The following is a 19,932-nucleotide window of genomic DNA, read 5'->3' on the forward strand; positions in this document are numbered from 1 at the left end:
CATATTTCCAATGGAAAATGGATGCAAGGGGAAAAATGTTTCTCTCCCATTCAAAAATGCATGACTTCAATTCATCAGCTAGTATACGGCATGGGTGCAGACAAATGGGACGAGTATTTTAGGATGTCAGAGCGTACAGTGAGGGAGTCTGTGTACAAGTTCTGCAAAGCGATCTGTTTGGTTTATGTGCAACGATATTTGTGCAAACCAACTATCAACGATATCCACCAATTGTATACGGTGCATGAATGGAAACATGGATTCCCCGGAATGCTAGGTAGTATCGATTGCATGCATTGGAGCTGGTCATTATGCCCCAACGCATGGCGTGGTCAGTACATGAGAGGCGACCACAAAGAGCCGATGATCATTCTAGAGGCTATCACATTACATGATCTTTGGATATGGCATGCATTCTTTGGTCCAGCTGATGCAAACAATGACATCAACGTGCTAGACCAGTGGCTTGTATTCAACGATATCTACCTTGGAAAGTCACACGATGTACCTTTTCAAGCAAATGGGGTAGCATATAAGCGTGGATACTATCTTACTGACGGTATATATCCTCCCTTGTCTATTTTTGTGAAATCGTTTACATGTCCTAACGACCCGAAAAGGAAAAAGTTTAAAGAGGCGCAAGAGTCAGCTAGGGAGGATGTGGAGCGAGCAGTTGGTGTACTTAAGAGACGGTGGCAAGTACTAACGGTCGGAGCAAGGTCATATGAGGTGAAAAGGTTACAACACGTAATGTATGCATGTATCATATTGCATAATATGATTCTTGAAGACGAAGGAAGAACGATATGCCGATACAACGAAAATGAAGTTTTGCCAAATGTCGAAGGAGTAGCTGTTGGTACACAAGAGTATAGGGTGAATAAGAGAGAAGTACACAATCGCGACATTCATCAGGCCCTTCGTGTTGATTTGATGGAGCACATTTATAGGGCTCATATTCAGCCCCTGCACGAGTTATCTCACGGTGATGATGTGTTTGACGAATCAGACGAGGATTCTGATATGTTCGTCAAGAGTGACGATTCCGACTACGAGAGTGACGCTCGGGAGAATGATGCAGATGATCAAGGCGAGGACGAAAACAATGATTCCGAGTGACGTATCTAGGTTTAAATAAAATTAGGATATTAATTAATAACTTTTACTATGTTGTAGTTTGTTTGATTTTTTTTTTTATGGTTTTCTTTTTCTACTTATTTAAATATTATGGTTCGTGGTGGTCCACTCCATGCCCATGCCCATGCACAATGCAGTTCATATGTTTAAAACAAATATAAGAATCCATCTGAAAATTGCAGTACTGTCCTACTGATAATGAAAAATCCAACTAGTTATCATTTAGAACTCAAATTCTTTTTTTATAAAAAGATTCTTAAATGCAAAACTGAACTAGACATAATGAAAAATAAGCTAAATAAGAAGAAAATTATTAAAATGATTTTTAAGTTAAATATGAAATTAAAATATAGATTTTAATTTTTATTATTTTTTATTGTAGTTTTAAAGAGCTAGGTAATATCGAACGAAAATATAATATTTTTTTAGAATGGTATATCACCTAAATTTGAAGTATGTGGAATTCAACCTCATCTTTTTAGTTGTTCGGTGGATGGAAAAAAAATTCCACTTAAAAATTTTATTTATCTATAATATACAAATTTGAATTCTATATTATATTATGCAGGTATATTGAACCTTTGTGAATCTTGCCAAAATTTCAAGCATATTCGTTACATCTTTTTTCTTTTCGTAAGTTGTGGCCCATCACATTTAACGTACGCCAAGTAAACAAAACTCACAATCATTTACAATATAAAAAGGAAGACGAAATAAACAAATTTGTTATTATATTTTTATAACTTAAATCACATATTAATATATTCTTTAATTCTATAATACATATACATATACATATACGTAACACAATTGGATCAAAGTTCATGGGTATTAAAAAAAATCGATGTAATAAGTTAAAACTAAAAAAATGTAGGTATGAAACCAAACGTTGACCAAAATTCTTTTTTTTTTTTTTTGCTTGTTTGACCACACAAATAGAAGAGATGCTCTTGTTTTGTTTATGGGTTTGAATGTTCTCGAAACTAGCCCCAAATGCAATTCACTTCTATCATGAGTTTGTCTCTGAATCTTTTATTATTATTTTTTTGCTACTCATAATTCATGTTTTATAAACAATAAAATATTAATAAAATATGCCAAATAATCGCCTATTTAAAGCGACCCTACCTCTACGTTTTCCTTCCCCCTGCTCTCTTCTTTGCTTCTCATAAACTCTCTCTGTCTAATCCTCTGATTCTTCAACATTCTATTCGATTTAATTTAGGTATGAATATGCATAATTTTTTCTCTAAATTCTTGAAAACTCTCCGATTTTTGCATATACAGTTTGATTGGGAATGAGTTCCAACTCAAAATGATGATCAAAATTGTTGTCTTTCTCTTCCTAACACGAATTAGGTCGAAATGATTCTAAAGGACGATGAATTTGGTTTCATTCATGATTAATGGGGTGTTAAATAAAAAAAATATATGAAAATTCAAGGAGAAATCTTCGCCATTTCATTTACACTATTCATGGCTTACTTCTAGTAAATAATGCAATAATCAGTTGTAGATGTTAAGTTGAAAATACCACATTTCTATGGATTTTGAGAGTTGAATTTGATGTGTTTAGAAATGAAGATGGAGTTTGAAGGTCGATTTGGACAAGCTCAAAGACAGAAATATGATTGCCTTCTTTTCGGTACATATAACACAAATCGTTTTTTGTTGCTATTTTAATCATTTTGTTGACTTTAATTAGTTAAATTTACTTCCGGAATTTATCATCTGTACAGATCTAGATGATACGCTTTACCCTGTTAGTGCTGGATTGGCAGCTGGAGTTCTCAAGAACATCAAAGGTTTTATTCGACATTTGATAAAGATCCCTTTCCTGAGATCAATTATAATTCGTTCGTTGATCTCTAAATTTACTTCATGGTTGATCAAATTTGCAGATTATATGGTTGAAAAGCTTGGAATCGATGCAGAAAAGATCCCTGAACTATGTAATTTGTTATACAAAAACTACGGGACCACAATGGCAGGCATTCGGGTATGGGTTTGGGTTATTCACTTTTTCTATTAATGATCTTAATTTTGGATTTTGCCTTCTGAATTTCTGATAAAATCTTATGTTCTTGATTGATATCTTACATAGGCAATTGGCTATGATTTTGACTACGATGAATACCACAGGTGAGAAAGAATATATGATCTACACGTATTCAACTTCCATATATTATTTATCTATATTTATATTTGAGTTGATTATTGACGTCATCATTTCTTTCTTCTATTTTCTAGTTTTGTTCATGGACGATTACCATATGAGAACTTGAAGCCCGATCCTGTTTTGAGGACTCTTTTATTAAGCTTGCCTATTCGCAAAGTCGTAAGTATTTTTTGTATAGATGAAAAATGCAACACAATTCTTTTTTTGGACTACATTGAAAAAAGTGATATACCACAAGGACTAAAAATGTAATTATTTTTGTTTGTTTTCTAGATATTTACGAATGCGGACAAGATCCATGCTGCTAAAGTTCTCAACAAACTCGGATTGGAAGATTGTTTTGAAGGAATCATTTGTTTCGAGACTTTGAATCCCATTCACAAAACTGTGGCTTCTGATGATGAAGATGACATCGAGTTTGTAGGCTCAACAACACAGTCTTCTGCTAATAACAATAATAATAATATAACAAACGAAATATTCGATATAATCAGACATTTTTCAAGATCTAACTCAACCTCGGAGTTACCAAAGACACCAATTGTGTGCAAACCATCCGAAGACGCCATCGAGAAGGCTCTCAAGATCGCCAACATTAACCCTCAAAGAACGGTATTATTATTATTATTATTATTATTATTATTATTATTATTATTTTTCATTTCGTTTCGTACCTTCGTATGTACAATTTTTGGAGTTTTATATGTTAGTTTTAACACATGTTCAATTGTTATTTCAGTTGTTTTTCGAAGACAGTGTCCGAAATATTCAATCGGGAAAACGTGTTGGGCTCGACACAGTTTTGGTAAGCTATACACGATATTTAAAAAATATTTGACGAAAAATAATAAATTTAAAAATGAAAATAATAATGATTTTTAAATATTATGATGTAGGTTGGGACATCTCATAGGTGCAAAGGTGCGGATTATGCTTTGGAAAGCATGCACAACATTAAAGAGGCGATACCGGAGTTGTGGGAAGCCGATAACAAGGTTTCTGACGGCGGTTATAATTCCGGCAAGGTCAAAATCGTGGAGACATCTGTCACAGCTTGAGAATCGAGATTAGATTAATGTCGTTGTCTCTTTGGTTTACGTATCTGAACGCGGACTTGGTTGTACCTTGTGGAATGCAAGTTGTACCATGATCTGGGTTTGGTTGCAAAATTTGTTACCTAATCATGATGTATATGTGGTAGATGTTAATGTTATGGTGATGAAATCTTAAATTCATTGTCTAGTCAGCGGATGTAGATGTTTCATGCTCATTAATATTTAGTGTTTTAATAAATTATGTTTTAGTGGTAATTATAATATTGGATGATGCTAAATAAACACCAACGACACTTGAACGAACCTATTATAAAAGTCCACTTGATCAGAATTAATATAATTTAACTATTTTATTTTTTTAGTTTTTGTAATATCTACATTTGTATTCTTTTGTTTTTTATACCATCAAGACAAAAGAATTTTCTATTTTACCATCTATGTTTATACATTAAATTTGATTATATAACTTTTTTAAAGTCTATATACTTTCTTAGAAACATAATAGTTTAAAACAATTATTACATAAAAACGTACTGTTAAAAAAAAATTTAAATCAGATTAATTCTATTAACCATTTTCCAGAATTTAATCACATTTTTGAGACATAAAAATAGTCATCACTTTTGTTGTTGTAGATGACATCATGTCGTCTGCGAAAATGTATTTACTATTTAATGGGAAAGATGAAAGAATTTTGATTATAAGTTAAGATTTTGCAATGATGTTTATGAAATTCTTTTATATAATTCTTATTCTCATATGCGTCTACAATTTCCAACAAGTCATTTGAGAAATTATGGATTTTTGTTTTTTTTTTTACAAAAGTCATTATTATGAAACCTGACATCCTGGATTTAAGAGGAAGAAGTCGTGGTTATTTTATAACTTGAAACATAAATAATTCAAGAAAAAATCATTTGATATCATTTCTCCCACACTACTTCACTTGGTATTTTGTAGTCATGATGGTGAAACTCAACTTGTTAGACCTTTTGCTAAAAATTACGGTGTTGAATTTTCGTCAACAACTTTTTAATTAAATATTAAATTTGGTCAAAAAGTAGACGAGTTTGGAACATTGATTTGATGTCGTTTGTCTTCCCGACATCTTACATTGAAGTATGTTATATAGATAGTTGATGAGTGTTATATGCTTGAAAATTGTATTTTAAAAAGTCTTAAGTATTTTCCATGTGGATACAATAAATAGTGCTTTGGTTGAAGATGTTCTAATTGTTCCATACAATCCAATTACTAAATCAATTTTGGTGAGAAAACCATATAGAGGAAGAGGAAAAGAAAAAAGCTTCTTTGAGAAACAATCTAACAGAAGAGGAAGAGACCCAATGAGAACTGATCTAGCGAAAAAGGTAGCAACAATAAATCATGTATTTTATCTCTCAAAGTGTTCATCAATATCCTCCTAGATATGTTGTATAAGAATAACAATATAACTACAGTTTTATCATATCGATCTGGTAGGACCATAAATTTCTAGATAGATTGTATATGAAACACCAACACACTAAGGTGTTGTTTGTTTTTTCTGAGGCAAAATATCTGTAGTCTGCGGACCACATCTGTAGACCTCTGCAGTAGAAGAGGTGGACCAAACGTCTGCAGTCTGAAAAAAGAAGACTGTTTGTTTTTTTAACATCTGCGGGCTATTAAAATAAACTGAAATCTAAATAAACTGATTTTTTAAAACTTCAAAGCGATTTTTTTATATATTTTTACGACTTTATTATAAATATATAACGAATCTAGATCAACTTTTATGTATTATTATATAAAAAATAAAAATAAAAATGGTATTACTTCATATACATATTTGATAAAAACCAACAACTTTGATTGCAAAGTTATAACTAAACATTATAATTAGTGATCAAAGAATTTGATACATAAATAGATGGAAATAAACTTCGATTTTTTCAAATAAATCTATTAAAAACGTACGATAAATATTTTCTCGAGAAATTGATGATACTCTATTAAATAAAGTTTTACAAAATTTTGGCAAAAAAATATAGGAATATATTATGATTTTTTTTTCATATTTATATAAACAACTTCAACGACTATTATTATAATAAATTTTTATTTATAAATTTGTTAAAAATATCATGTTTGTATCGTCAAATGTTTTTTTTTAAGTTTTGTAATTTTTTTTTCATATTGTTTATCATTAATAAAGTTGGAAAAAATATAAATTAAAAAAAAACTTTAAAAAAATAAAGATATATATGTTTTTTTAAGCTAGAAGATGTCTGAAGATGTTAGAAGACTCTGGTCCACATCTGCGCCAAGAAGAGGGCGCGCAGACATTTTTAGGTCTGCAGTCTTCAAAAAAAACAAACAGTCTGCGAAGACTAATGTCTGCGCGTGGTCTGCGCGGCGCAGACAGAAGACGTCTCGCAGATCTGTAGACAAAAAACAAACACTACCTAACAAAGTCATTATACTGACACTGAAACTTATATGTACGTTGGTGATATGATGTTACAAGAAAATTTTAATTGGTGTATTTTGGTTGTGACTGGAGAATACTAGCATGTTCCATGTCCGAAAACTTGTGGACGCATCTTCTTCATAATGATTGTAACATCCTCATTTTTGACATTGAATTTTCGGCCATTTTTGGTAATAATAAAAATTAGAAAATTAATAAAATTAACTAGTTAAATCAATTAAAATTTAGTTAATTAAAAATGATCATATATTTGATGTTAATAAGTAACTAAAAGATTATTAGAGTGAAAAATGAGAAATTATAAGGGAAGGACTATACTTGTTAATTTGTAAAAGTTGGATCTGACATACGTTGCTCGTATAGGTCTTGAAATATCATAAAATAGATGGAGAATGACTAATAATGAAAATATGTAGTCACTAGTTAAATGTTTAGCCATATGTTGTTATAATGGGAAAATTAAGGCTAGAATGACCATTTATGCCAAATCACCTAGGTTTAACATTAAGCCTTAGGGTCTCTCCTTTACTTCAATGATTTTACTCCATTAAAACATTTAGCTTTTTATCTTCCACTTTTATAAACTGTATCGGGCACCTTAATCAAAAGTTTACTCTCATCTAACCTTAGATCATCAAGTGGAATCATACCAACTTCTCCATTAAGACATTTATTCAATTTTTCCGCATGTTTTGAACTTAACACCTTTTAGATTTAGAATTAAATGATTTTATAATCTTTTTAAATTTACCCTAGCAAGATATGTTTCAATTGGTATTAAAGCATTGGTTTAAGAGAACTAGGTACTTAATTTAGTTATTAGACTTAAATCTTATCACTCGTTAGAAAATAGAATAAGATGTTTTCTGGGTTCTAAATCCTAGCATTGCTTATGTATGTACTTTATCTTTAATGAATGAAGTATATACAACTTTAAGATGTTTGCCTAATGAGATAAATATAATGGTATTACTTAACCTTAGACTGGGTGTCTACTATATTAGTAGGTGATAAACATTCCATTATTTAGATTTTTTATGCCTTAACAAGCATGGATTTTGGTATCAGTCGGCGAACTTACAAGAAGTAGTCGCTAATGCAGGATTTCAAAAGGAAGATGGAGGAGAAAGTGAAGATTATGTTTCTACAAAATATTCTAAAGTAATTTTCAATCGTCTTGATCCTCAAAATCACTCCTTCATGATGTCTTCTTCAGTTTAGCTCTTACCATTACATCCTTAGGGTACATCGCGAGTGATTTTATTGTTACCATTTTAATAGTATTTGTTGTATTTTTATAATACATTACGAGCGATTAGGACATTATTTAGTACTTGTCTTTGTAAAGCTAATATGATACACCATGAGTGACTCGGGTGTTACCAACATTTTCGTCTTTGTGATACTATTATGGAAGTGACTAAACCATCACCAACCCCTTAATCTAGCCATAATTTCAATTTATAGTAGTATATATGAGAGTAACCTAGTTTGTACTACTTAATGGTTATATAATATAGGACTAAAAAAGGAATGTTATAAAAACTTGAGTTAACCCCTTCTTTGGTATTAGATAATGATATAGTTAACCATTAGGATTTTGTGTGTTTAAAATTATGGATTATATTTTATTATCTTATAATATGCATATAGAAATCATAAATAAACATACATTATGTGCATATAAATAAGTGAGTCCCATAAAGATAATGATGTATTAAGTATCATCTAGTGTTGAAAATAACTGAACATATCTTGAAATAGAATAAATTGAAATCTATCTTAATTTTGGGAAATAAAGTATTTCAATATATGATATAATTTATCATTAACATAATGAAATTGTAATTTTGTTTCAATAATATGGTATGATAAAGAAAATAAAGAATATACAATGCAGTACTAATAAAAAAAGCTAAAAATCTAAAATAAACTAATAAAATAAGGATAAAATAAGTTATATGTGGTATGCTAGGTGATATGATAGTTGTATATGTGGTATACTTGCATGAAAGACCATGGGGGAGCCTGTGGCGCTTGGATGTAAGACCATGTGAGGGAGCCCATGGCTTTTCAGGTAAAGACCATGAGGGGTTCCCATGACGCTTGGATGTAAGACCATGTGGAGGATCCCATGGCTTTTCAGGTAAAGACCATGAGGGAGCCCATAACACTCGGATGTAAGACCATGTGGGGGAGCTCATAGCTTTCCAGCTAAAGAGCATGGTGGGAGCCCATGACACTTAGGTGTCAGACCATGTGGGGGAGCCCGTGACATCCTGGATTAAGATCCTAGGAGGAACCCATAACATCCTTATATGTTTGTATGCATGGCTTATGTGGTTTATGTAGCTTTTATAGCTAATATGAATTATGTGGATTGTGTTAGGTATGTTCTGGGGAATTCACTAAGCATTAGCTTACAGTTTATTGATTTGTTTCAGGTACATCTGAGCTAAGAGCAAGGGCAATGATTGATGGTGCAGCATGCACTCTTCGCCATTTGATTTGATGAGGAACTCTGATGTTTGAAATAAAATATTAATGTTATGGATTTTGAAAACAATTGTCATTGTTATTTCATATTTTATGGGAATGTTTTGGTTAATTAAAAATGAAAATTTTATTTGAAAATTTGGTTGTTACATTTTGTTAGCAAGTTATTGCAATAAAAATACATGTTTATTTTTGGTGTTGCTATGGAAGAAATATTGATTTCTTTTTTTACCGAACATAGTAGTTTCTAAATGCTTTACCAAAGCGCAAAAGAAATTGTTTTTTAAATGAACATGGATCCAATATTTTCTCAAAGGTGCAAAATTAGAAGAAAATATTTTTTTTGATGAGAGTTCAAGCGCTACCTATTCTCATGTTTAACAATTTGCCCAAAAATCTTTTATAGGATAAATATTTCTTAGATATTATCGACCAAACAATTACTTTTCTCACTGCAAGGATTGAATAATATCAATAATATGTTTGGTTTATTGTTTGATTCTAACAAATTATATTCATTATGAGTTCATTTAAGAAAGATGAAAATTCAGATATAGATGTAAACAAATTATATGTTGAGTCAAACTCTTGTCTATAGGGAAAAGATCACAACTATTTACATTCTAAAAATTTAAAACATGTTAGATTATTTTTCTAATACATCTTTAACATATAAAAATTTATTGACTATTATATTACTATTTTATTTGTAGAATATAATTTTTCAAAATTGCAGTTATTGAAGTATTACTTACAATCTATAATAATACTAAAACGACTTACTTACAATTTATAATAACACAAAAACGACTTAATTGATTGATGTTGACGGCTATTAAGAGCAATATTTTGGATAAAATTCCGTATAAAAATGTAATTAAAAAGTTTGTCTCAACGGAATAGTTGAAGAAGGGACGTTTTTAATTAGAAATAAGTTTATTTTTGGTTTTGTGTTTTGAATGAAATTTTGTCTAATAAGTTATAAGTATATTAAAAGATAAAATGAAAATACATAATATACATTTTGTATATAATTTACAAATCTTTGGCTTAAATTTAATAAATTGCATATCTCCTCCAAAATGTTGCGGTTGGCCGTGTATATATATCACAAATAATGTGGGATTAAAATGATGACGTGATAATGTCTCTTAGTTTTTAGATTAAGCTAAATTTTAATTTGTACTCTTTAAATGCGTATTTGATTTAGAGTAAAACACGTTGACGTGTACTTCAGAATCCGCTATGAAAATATTCAATCTTCTATATTTATAAAATTACAAAATTTCAAATTCTGGAAGAAACCGATGGCAGGTGTACTTAAGAGGCAAATTTTGATATCTGTATAGACATTTGTTTTTTTTTATCTATTACTAACAAAGTAAATTTCAAGAAAAATCTTAAAATTTTATCTTAATTTACGGAAAAATCTCAAATTAAAATTAATTTACAAAAAAACATGAATTACCCGTAAAAATGACGATTTAATCATTTTTTTCCGGTTTACCGGTTTTATTACTTATATGTTTCAGTAAAATCCTATTATTTTACCCTAATTTGCAAATAAGTCCCAAAATAAAATTTACTGATGATTTGACCATTTTCTTCATGTAAAATATATTTTATCGATTTCATTGTTGACTTAGACACCTAATCATTAAATTAGCTAATAAGATGAATACGATGGGTTATATAATGTCATATTTACTGTAAACTGTGATATCTATCTCATCGACTCATTTATGATTATGTATCTACGTCAGCAATGAAACCAATAAAATGTGTGTTTCTAAGAAAAAATAGCAGAAAATGAGTTGATGATTGAGGAGATTGATATATTGGGTTACATAAGATTAAATAGACAATTTGATATTTCTTATAAAAGTAAAAAAATAACGCGGTTTTTGTTAGTTAATGTAATTATTGTAGTCTTCGTTGGATGCATTTTATGTTCCAAAAAGATATACAATACATTAGGATATCAAGTTTTATGCTTAACATGGCATTATATAACTCAATGTATCCATCGTATTATCTCATTTAATGACTAGGCGTCCGGGTGAGCAATAACACCAGTAAAATGTATGTTACATAGAGCAAAGGGCCAAATCATCAGTAAATTTTATTTTGGGACTTATTCGCAAATTAGGGTAAAATAATGAGACTTTAGTGAAACATGTAGGTAATAAAACCGGTAAACCGTAGAAAAGTGATCAAATTGTCATTTGTACCAGTAATTCATGTTTTTTCGTAAACAAACCATAGTTTGAGACTTTTTCGTAAATTAGGATAAAATTTTAAGATTTTTTTGGAGATTTCACTATTAATAAATTAATCATAGAGTTTGAATAAAACTACTAAGAATGAAAAAAAAATGGTAGGATATTTAGTATGTTGCCACATTAGATTTTTTTTTTTATAATACGAAGGCTAAAAGAAGTGCTAAGTGCTAACCTCAAAGTTATAAAAAAAAAAATGATGATGTGTTAGTTTAATAGATTTTATTCTAATAAAATATTTATATTAAAAAAAACATCATAGCCAAGGTTTTAAATAACGTAAGGTGTGACTTGGAGGTCCTGTCAAACCTCAAACTTTTCTGAGTATTGGCGAGCTACGATGTTTGTAAGGCGTGACTTAAGGCTATAATTTTCTATATAATTGATATTTTTATATGTATTTTCAACTATTATTAATTTTTTTACACATATACAAGTTAAGACGACGTTTTGGTAAAGCTCGGCGGTAGGTGCAAGCCTTGGAACCATGACGAACTTTTTAAAACCTTGATCATAACATTTCCTTTCTCCTCTTTTCTCTTGCTATGCATGGCAACAGGGGCAGAGCTTGAACGTATAGTTTGGGGGGCCGAAAGCATTAGAACTTAAAATTTACGTTACCTAATTTCAGCAATTTAACACCAAAATACCTAAAATTATTGTGGTTGCATCTATAAAAATCAAAATGGAAGAAAATTTTTATTCAAAATCAGCCCTCTAACTTAAATCAAATTTAGGACCATAAAAATCAAATATTAGATAAACAAAAGCAATGCTTATTACTCATCACTTGTCAGCTAAATTTAGACAAAACGTTAGCAAATTTATGCAAAAGAGAACATTTAACGTGTGAAATCCTAATTAGTTGATTCTCAAATTCCAATCACAAGCAAATGGAGGAACAATTCATATTACTCATCAATTCATTCTAGACAAACATTAGCAATTTTCTACAAAAATCTATTTAAATGTGTGTGAAATCATAATTAGTTGTATTCTAAATCCCAACAACAAGCAAAATGGCGAAGCGGAGGAAACAAAGTCAAAACTCAAGTTTCAAGACTAAATAGATTGAGTGCTAATTTCCAGTAGAATTGGAAAAAAGAGAAGATATAACAGCCGAACGAGAGATAACTCAAGAGCATACCTAATTTTCTTCAGTTCTGTGAACAAAAAAGAACAACAAAAGTGCAGAACAACTCAACAGCAGGTGGACGATGGTGACTAGCGGAGCTGCGATGGACAGTGGTGACTGTTAGGCGTCCCACACTCCAATTCCGTATGAAGTATTTTAACAATCCAGCCCATCGTGGGCCCCCCGTTCACTTTGATTTTCTCAGAAGTAGAACCAAATCAGTCTTTTTTTTCTGTTACTGTGGTGTCATTAATCGATAGCTTGAAAAGCTAAACAAGTCATTAACTAGAGTATTAGACAGCTAAGTCAAAAACATAAACTAACTCAGGATATGAGAATTGAGGTTTCAGATTTGTAAATTCTAATTCCTAATTCTACTATTCCAATTTCAAGAATAGATGAATCCGAGAGATTGAGAGAACGGGAGAACAGGAGAAGAAAGAGTAGGAGCATTACAAACCTGATTTCCGGTGACCAATGACAGATGTTGCGGTGGTGAATGGCGAAACCTACAAGCAACGATTGAGCGAGGTACGGAGGTAGCGACTAGCGACGATGGGGGAGGAACTGGGTAAGATACGAATCGATTTTGACTTATTGTCGCTTGGTTTGGAAATCAGACTGAAATCGGGAGGGGCCACAACCCAAATTTGACACTAACAGGCCTATCATTAATTTTTTTTGAAGATATATTTGCTATTTCTAACCCAAATATCGAGGGGGTGGTAGGGGGGGGGGGGGGGGGGGAGCCCCTTCTGGCCCTATACATAATCCGCCCATGCATGGCAACGAGTTCTTATATGTATTTATTTAGAAAAAAAAATACATTAATATGTATTCATATTATATCTTAAATATATTAAATTCAATAAAATTTACTAAATAGCAAAAAATGATATGAAATTATTGTATGTAGATAAAATATTTTTGTTGATTACTTCTTTTTTATGCAGAAGATCATGTGTAGTTGATAAAACCAAACTAAAGGTATTTATAACGATAATTTTTAAAATTAATCAGTGTTGTTGATTTATTTTTCAATATTTTTTGTTTTTGTTTTTGTTTATTTATTTATTTATTTTGAGGAATCTTGCAACCAGGTTTGTATGGATGAATATATACGGGTACTTGTCTCATTTTGCGAGAACCGGAATTGGAACCGGCGGTTTCTAGAAAGTTAGAACCAAAATCAGAACCGGTTTAGGCAGTTTTTAAATTTTTGGAACCAGTTTCGGAACCGACAGTTCTGGTTTTAGGAGCGGGTAACTCGGTTACATCAATTTTATTAACTTTTTCGATAAAACTGTAATTTAGTTCGGGCCAAATCATATCAATTCGGACCAAAAACGAACAAAATCGGACCAATATATTCTAAATCAATCTAAATAACACACATATTCGTATGAAATACTAATGTGTGTGTGTGTGTGTGTGTGTGTGTGTGTGTGTGTGTGTGTGTGTATATATATATATATATATATATATATATATATATATATAAACCAGTTCCGACAGATACCCAGTGGGTAGCGATTCCGGAAAAATGAAAATCGGAACCGATTAAAGCGGTTCGAGTTCTAAAACCGACAGTTTCAAGTCGGTTTCAGTTCCAAAAACGGATAGTCAGTTCTAATATTAATCTCTACAGGTTCGTTAGACTCTATTGAGCTTTGAACCCTATGTTGTCGTTCATCGTAAGTTTAGCGTATTATTGTGTTTTGATGGAAGAAAATTAGATTTATTTGATAAACGTATATGATTTATTAGTGTTAGCTTGTAATAATAAGAGACTTATAAGATTTAGAAGCTTTGTTCAAACTTTGTTTTGAATCAAAACATTGTTTGACAGATGCTTCCATTGGACAATTCCAATTATAGAAATTTGTAAATTTAGAACTTTCCCTATAATTTAATGTTCAATAAAATATAGCATTTTGATATGGATTGTGGCTTGATAAAAAATTAGAATAATAAATATATAAACGTTAAAGGGAAATCAAAATAAACTAAATTACATTATGCTAGCACAAATTCTCAATTATGGCATTTATGTTGATGATATGGCAAAATTGTACAAAAATATCCTATTTTCTTAATCATTTTACCAAAAAAAAAAGTACCAACTTCGAAAACTGTCATGTATTTCGTAAAATGGGCCTCTAAACTGCAAATAGTCGTAATGGGCTGGCTACGGTCCATATATTTACTAGGGGTGTGCACCAAACCGCACAAACCGCACAAATCGCCCGCACCGCACCACACCGCACCGCATAACGCGGTTTAAAACAAATGCGGCGCGGTTTGCGGATTGTAATTTGGTCAAACCGCACTACGCGGTGCGGTTTGCGGTTTTTAATTACAACAACGCGGTTCAAACCGCACCACACTATATATATATATATATATATATATATATATATATATATATATATATATATATATATATATATATATATATATATATATATATATATAACCAATTTAGTATAAAATAATTAAAGAACATAACTAATTTAGTCATACATATAAAAAAATGGATCGAACAGGATGCAAATTTCAAACTTTTGTTTAAGTGAATTTGATAGGACTTCCTTTAATAATTTTGATGTTTTTGCTAATTCTTTATATGTTTTTCTTTATTTTAATTATACGTTCAAACATTTACAATATATTGTTTAGAATGTATATAGAGTATATGTTTGTTATTCGTCTTCTAGTCTTAGGTAAAAACATATACAATATATTGTTTAGAATATATTGTTTACAATAACTTAATATTTATATACTCATACTTAAATTTGAAAAGTTGCCTACCAAACCGCACCAAAACCGCCCACACCGCACCAAACCGCACCGCACCGCATAACGCGGTTTGGAACCTTCGTGGTGCGGTTTGCGGTTTCCAATAATTTCAAACCGCACGTGCGGTACGGTTTGTGGTTTTACCTCCAAACCGCACCAAACCGCACCGCGAACACCCCTAATATTTACAACGAAAAGATTGATTCACCTTACTTTACTGCTTTTCATTTTGAGGTAGTCAGAAACGCTGTCAACTTGTGATGACCGAAAAGGACAATAGTCTTATTCGAGTAAGTTTTTTATGTTAACAGTTCAAATTTGCATATATTATTTGTGTTTTAAGATTATAAACAATTATTGGTGTTTGAACATTTCATAGGGTTCCATGAGAAATGTTTTTGACCCCATGTGCCTTTTTGGATATTTTTTTTTTTTTTTGCTTGACTTCCTACTTACACTAACATAGGATATGGTATTTAGGCCTACATTTTTTTTGTTTGTTAGGGTTTAGGGCATTCGTGAGATATCTCAAGGTAATTCGCAGGGTGCCCAACGAAATGTTCTCGGTCCTATGAAAATGTGAAATGCGTTTTTTGCAAAATTTAGTTCTTTTATCTGCATGATAACTCTTCTACATGTACAATGGCATAGGATATGGTATTATGTTGTATGCACTACGAAATATAGTTTCTGTTACTGTTAAAGAAATTTCACAAGGTCCGCTTCGAAATGGTCTTGACAATCTATGAAATCGCTTTTTAGCCTTTTTTTTAAAAAAAAATTGAATACTCTTCTGTTATTTTGCACGCATTTCACCGGGTGTCTGCATAAAGTTCTTGATACATAAGGTGTACATGCACCATTTTGCAAAAAGCAACAAATAGAATGTGTAAAAAGGCTTCCAATTACGAAATATTATTAACATAAAAGAACACATGGTGTCAAACTCCATAACCACTAAAACATGAAGATCCTGAAAACTCAAATAAACAGTAGTAGTAAGTAAGAACATGAATCTACACACACCTACAGTTCGCTATAATTGCGCCAAACTGCACGGAATTCCTCACGGAACGTATTCAGACGAGCTTTCAAGTTGGGTGTCCGAAAGCTTGCATGCAACACCGTCGCTGACAATAACATTTTTCACACAGAAATGTTAGCAATTAGAAAACCAGACCTCGTTTGTTACACAGGGTGTCTAAAAGCTTTCAAGTTCCTCCAGTGTATGTCAAACACAGTATTAACAAAGACAATGGAAATTACCAAGAAGGCCGATGGCACATGCCCATAGCAAAGTCAAGAGCCCACAAGAAATAAACCAAACAAAGAAACTCGCTGCATTGTATTGAATAAAAACAAGCAAGTACTAGGTTAGGTACCATTTGGGAATAAAATTCAATCCTTTTTTTTTTTTTTTTAATCTTTTTTGGTTAAAAAGAAAGAATTAAAAGTGTTTGACATTTGACATACCAGCAGAGAATAATGAAACACACACCCAACGAGGTTTTCCACATATATAAATTGTTCTCTTAGAAGAAGGGCGCCCACGAATAACAGGTCTGTAGATGTAAACACACAACAAATGTAAGAAGTGTTTTTTTTTATATTATATTAAATAAGAAAAATTGAGGCAAATAAGGAAAAAGCTCACGTTAGTGGAGGTCTCATTTTTGCTGCCATGTGTGGAGAAAACCGCCTCACAGTTCTAGTCACCTTTTCGCTAAATGTCCCTGCAAAGCTGTAAACCAGTGCTTAGAAAACTTGAATAACATTTTAAAAAATATTCGAGAAAATGGTGACATAAAGAAATGGCAAATCTGTAAGAAGTTAAGACCTATAATAAAATTAATAAGACACTTGTCATCATTTCATATGGGTAGGAAGATATTTAATTTCTCATTATTGCCCATGGACAAATAGGTAGATGTGGAAAAGAATCTTTACAATAAAGGAAACTTTGCAATTTTTTAGAAAAACCAAAAGAGAAAAGGGTTTGTTTTTGGATAGAAAGTGGTATTTTTCTTGTTCCCCAGATAAAATAGAAATAAGACTTATAACTATTTTTAAATATGTTGCTGGAGTGAGCTTCCTGTAAAACATCTGGCTACATAATATGCTCTATGTTTAATTATGATGGATTAAATATCACACACAGATAATCAAAGGCATCTTAATTAAGGGTGATAGTTTCACACAATCAAAGAGCAAACCCTAAAAAGCATTTGTTTTAGACATCTAGTAACTGTTCTTGGTAAATACAACCTAGAGTGACTATAATGATGAATAATTACAGTATTATACCAACAATAAAATTACTAATAATCCTAAAGATGATATCATGATAAAGATCAATACTAATAGATATCTTATATACAATTTCTTATTACTCTAATGTTACAAACTTACAATCTTAATCGCTAAGGCTTAAGGCATAGAAACAATCACACAGAAAATTAATAAAGTAACAATCCCTATGCCTTTTCAGCAACAAGTTTTGTAGCAGCACAGGTATGGATGAAAGCTGTTATTAAATACATAAATTTTATTGACAAAATATTTGCAGACCATAGATAAAAGTGAAGCCAAAAGTTTGTGGAATTCTCTTAAGGAATCCCAGCGGCAATAGTCGCACAAAGTATACAGCAGTCAAATATATCTAGCTAAATCACCAAAGATATTAGCAATTCAACATGCATAATAATATAGGTGCATAGCAGCATACCTGTCATTTAAGAAAGCTATAGTAAGAGCTGTCAACATGGCAGCAACTATAGCAAGTGGCCTCCTGATAAATCCCAATCCTGCAGATAACAAAATTCAAGATTGTTATATATATGGAAAATTATCAAAAACTTCACAGGAAATGAGCCTTCAAGATTTTTCAATTAGCTTACCAAGAATGAAAACAATCATGATGAAGTAATTTGTCCGGTAGCTGCAAAAAACAGAAAAAAAAAAAATTGTTAAACATGCTTATAACCAAGGGAAAACACATTTTCAAAGAAAGAGCATGCACATAAGCTACAAAATTAACAAGACATGTCAGAACTTGCAAATCTAGGTTTATTTGGTTTTTTCAATCCCCAATTTCAGATGCATTTAAACTTAAAAGCAACAAATGCTTAAGCAACATAATTTCAGCAAAGTTAACAAAACATCTCAATTCAACAAAAATCATCATACGTAAGCTGCAAAACTAACAAGAACCTAACTTGAATTAGTTTAGTAATTCACAACAGAGGTTATAACACCAAAGTTAGGGCTGAGAGATGATATATTTATACAACGATCGGCGATTGCCAAAGTAACATATTCGAAGTAAATCAAAGTTTCTAACGAAACATATTAGAATTTAGGGTTTAATTATACTAATCCATGTATTCTGATTTTAATCTTGATTGTCCGCAAAATCAAATCAACAACTCAACAATGAGTGAATGGAACATATAATTCAGATACGATTGAACAGAACGGAAGGAACTAGAGGAAGATAAGAACGTACTAGTAGAGATTACACTTGAGGCGACTGTTCCATTTGCTAGAGGAACGAGGGACGGTGAATCTGGAAAAAAATTCGTTGAGAGGACGAGGAGGTGATGACCAATCGACTTCCCTAAGCGCTTCGATCAGATCTTCTGTTGTTACAGTTCCCCAATCCATTTCGTTGGCTCGTGTTCGTGTTGGTCGATCGAGCGAATGAATGAATCTCAAAATATCTGATTACGAATCCGCAGACAAAAAGCGAGGAAAACAATCAAACGAAGGAAGGAAGAATACCCAATTACTTCAAGTACAGGTTTGATTTGTCATTTGAGCAAGCAAGATTAAATAAATAATCAAAAAAACACGTTTAAAAAAATGTCTGAGCCCGGGTTCGAACCGGGGACCTCTAGTGTGTGAGACTAGCGTGATAACCGACTACACCACCCAGACCTTGATGTTTGATAAGCTACAAATAAGTATTTAACTTTGAAAACATCATGTAATATGAGTTGTTTCCTATGTGAATTTGTAATGTCTTTTTTGAGCGTAATTGTTACATGTTTTTTATATTTATAACAATAGAATTTTTAATTATGCTATTTAGGTTTTGTAATTGTTTTTTTTTAACAGCCAAACTAACATATCCTTAAGACCGCTTATGTCTTTTAATGACACTTAAACATATGACATCTTACTTGAGAGTATCATTCCTTACGACTAGGCCAAAAGCCTTTTATGAATGTTTCATGTTTGGATATCCGTGTACATAATTGATGTCAGAAATTCCGAATTTATAAAATGGATTTTTAGTTGTGTTTTGGCTTTATATAATTATTTATGGCAAGTAAGGGTTATATTCTTATATTAAAATTTTAATTTAATGAGGTAAC

The 19,932-nt window shown here is 31.4% G+C and overlaps 2 protein-coding genes and 1 non-coding gene across 3 annotated transcripts; 1 reads left to right on the forward strand and 2 right to left on the reverse strand.

Moving 5' to 3' along the window:
* Positions 1–2,266: 2,266 nt before the first annotated feature.
* LOC145017324 (suppressor of disruption of TFIIS-like) lies at positions 2,267–4,609 on the forward strand. Its single transcript, XM_078975369.1, has 9 exons — positions 2,267–2,362; positions 2,714–2,782; positions 2,877–2,942; positions 3,039–3,136; positions 3,242–3,279; positions 3,388–3,475; positions 3,590–3,928; positions 4,056–4,121; positions 4,213–4,609. Exons 2-9 carry the CDS (start codon positions 2,716–2,718, stop codon positions 4,372–4,374), a joined length of 924 nt encoding a protein of 307 aa, XP_078831495.1. The 5' UTR covers positions 2,267–2,362; positions 2,714–2,715; the 3' UTR covers positions 4,375–4,609.
* Positions 4,610–16,442: 11,833 nt separating this feature from the next.
* Positions 16,443–19,374, reverse strand: LOC145018314 (PRA1 family protein A1-like). The gene is made up of 7 exons (XM_078976208.1): positions 19,062–19,374; positions 18,454–18,494; positions 18,282–18,360; positions 17,211–17,297; positions 17,030–17,118; positions 16,823–16,894; positions 16,443–16,686 (listed from the first exon to the last, which is right to left on the reverse strand). The coding sequence occupies exons 1-7, from the start codon at positions 19,217–19,219 to the stop codon at positions 16,583–16,585; spliced, it is 630 nt and encodes a 209-aa protein (XP_078832334.1). The 5' UTR covers positions 19,220–19,374; the 3' UTR covers positions 16,443–16,582.
* Positions 19,375–19,418: 44 nt separating this feature from the next.
* TRNAV-CAC (transfer RNA valine (anticodon CAC)) lies at positions 19,419–19,492 on the reverse strand. Its single transcript has one exon. It is a non-coding gene; the product is annotated as a tRNA-Val (tRNA).
* Between the last annotated feature and the right edge of the window lie 440 nt (positions 19,493–19,932).

The sequence above is a fragment of the Lactuca saligna genome, chromosome 9 (genome assembly GCF_052625555.1).
Source record: "Lactuca saligna cultivar CGN05327 chromosome 9, ASM5262555v1, whole genome shotgun sequence".
Taxonomy (NCBI): domain Eukaryota; kingdom Viridiplantae; phylum Streptophyta; class Magnoliopsida; order Asterales; family Asteraceae; genus Lactuca; species Lactuca saligna.